The sequence below is a fragment of the Poecilia reticulata genome, linkage group LG17, assembly GCF_000633615.1.
Source record: "Poecilia reticulata strain Guanapo linkage group LG17, Guppy_female_1.0+MT, whole genome shotgun sequence".
NCBI lineage: Eukaryota > Metazoa > Chordata > Actinopteri > Cyprinodontiformes > Poeciliidae > Poecilia > Poecilia reticulata.
The window spans coordinates 24,333,063-24,333,683 of record NC_024347.1 but is presented as its reverse complement, the minus strand read 5'-3'; the positions used below and the strand labels follow the sequence as shown (position 1 = coordinate 24,333,683).

The following is a 621-nucleotide window of genomic DNA, read 5'->3' as shown; positions in this document are numbered from 1 at the left end:
GGACTGGCTGCCAGACCGAGCCGGAGCCTGGTACTCTGATCCGGTGCTCATCAAGCTGTAAACCTGCCCGTTGTTCTCCCACTGGATGCGGTGCCGCCAGGGTCCAGCCGGGCGCTGCTGTCCAAAAACTAAAGGCAGAAGAACTAGGGAAAGATATAATAAAACCAACCACTTTGCCATGACAAAAATAAGAGAAAATAAAAAGAAATGCACAAGTTTAAATGATATGTTATCAGAAATCAGGTGCAGAGAAGCTGGAAGAAGAGGATGAAAAGCGAAGATGCGCTCTCGGGTCCAACTCTTGGAAGCAGCATAACTTAACAGCTTGAACAGAAAGGAGGGACGGACCTGGCCTCTGGAAATGTGTCCAGTTACTTTTGTAAAGTCAAACTCCCATGACGATGAATTAACCCTTCCCTCGCCATGGTTAACTTTGATTACACGAGGACGTTTGTTCAGTAAACTTTACGCACGGGTGTGAACACCGGTCACCCCAAMGCTACCATTAAATCTAATTATTTTCCACAAAGAAAATCACCCAATCTTTTAATATCTTCCCTTTACTTGCGCATCTATAATTAAACATGTACTTAATCTTTTTCCAAGTGTTGCAGATCAGCA

The 621-nt window shown here is 44.4% G+C and overlaps 1 protein-coding gene across 1 annotated transcript in view; it reads right to left on the bottom strand.

Annotated features, from left to right (window-relative positions):
• LOC103479881 (protein-lysine 6-oxidase-like) overlaps positions 1 to 411 on the bottom strand; it is a 9,003-nt gene extending 8,592 nt beyond the window's left edge. Inside the window, exon 1 of the mRNA XM_008434564.2 lies at positions 5 to 411. Coding sequence (XP_008432786.1) covers positions 5 to 180 — 176 coding nt within the window. The 5' untranslated portion in view covers positions 181 to 411. The remainder of the gene's footprint in view (positions 1 to 4) is intronic.
• Between the last annotated feature and the right edge of the window lie 210 nt (positions 412 to 621).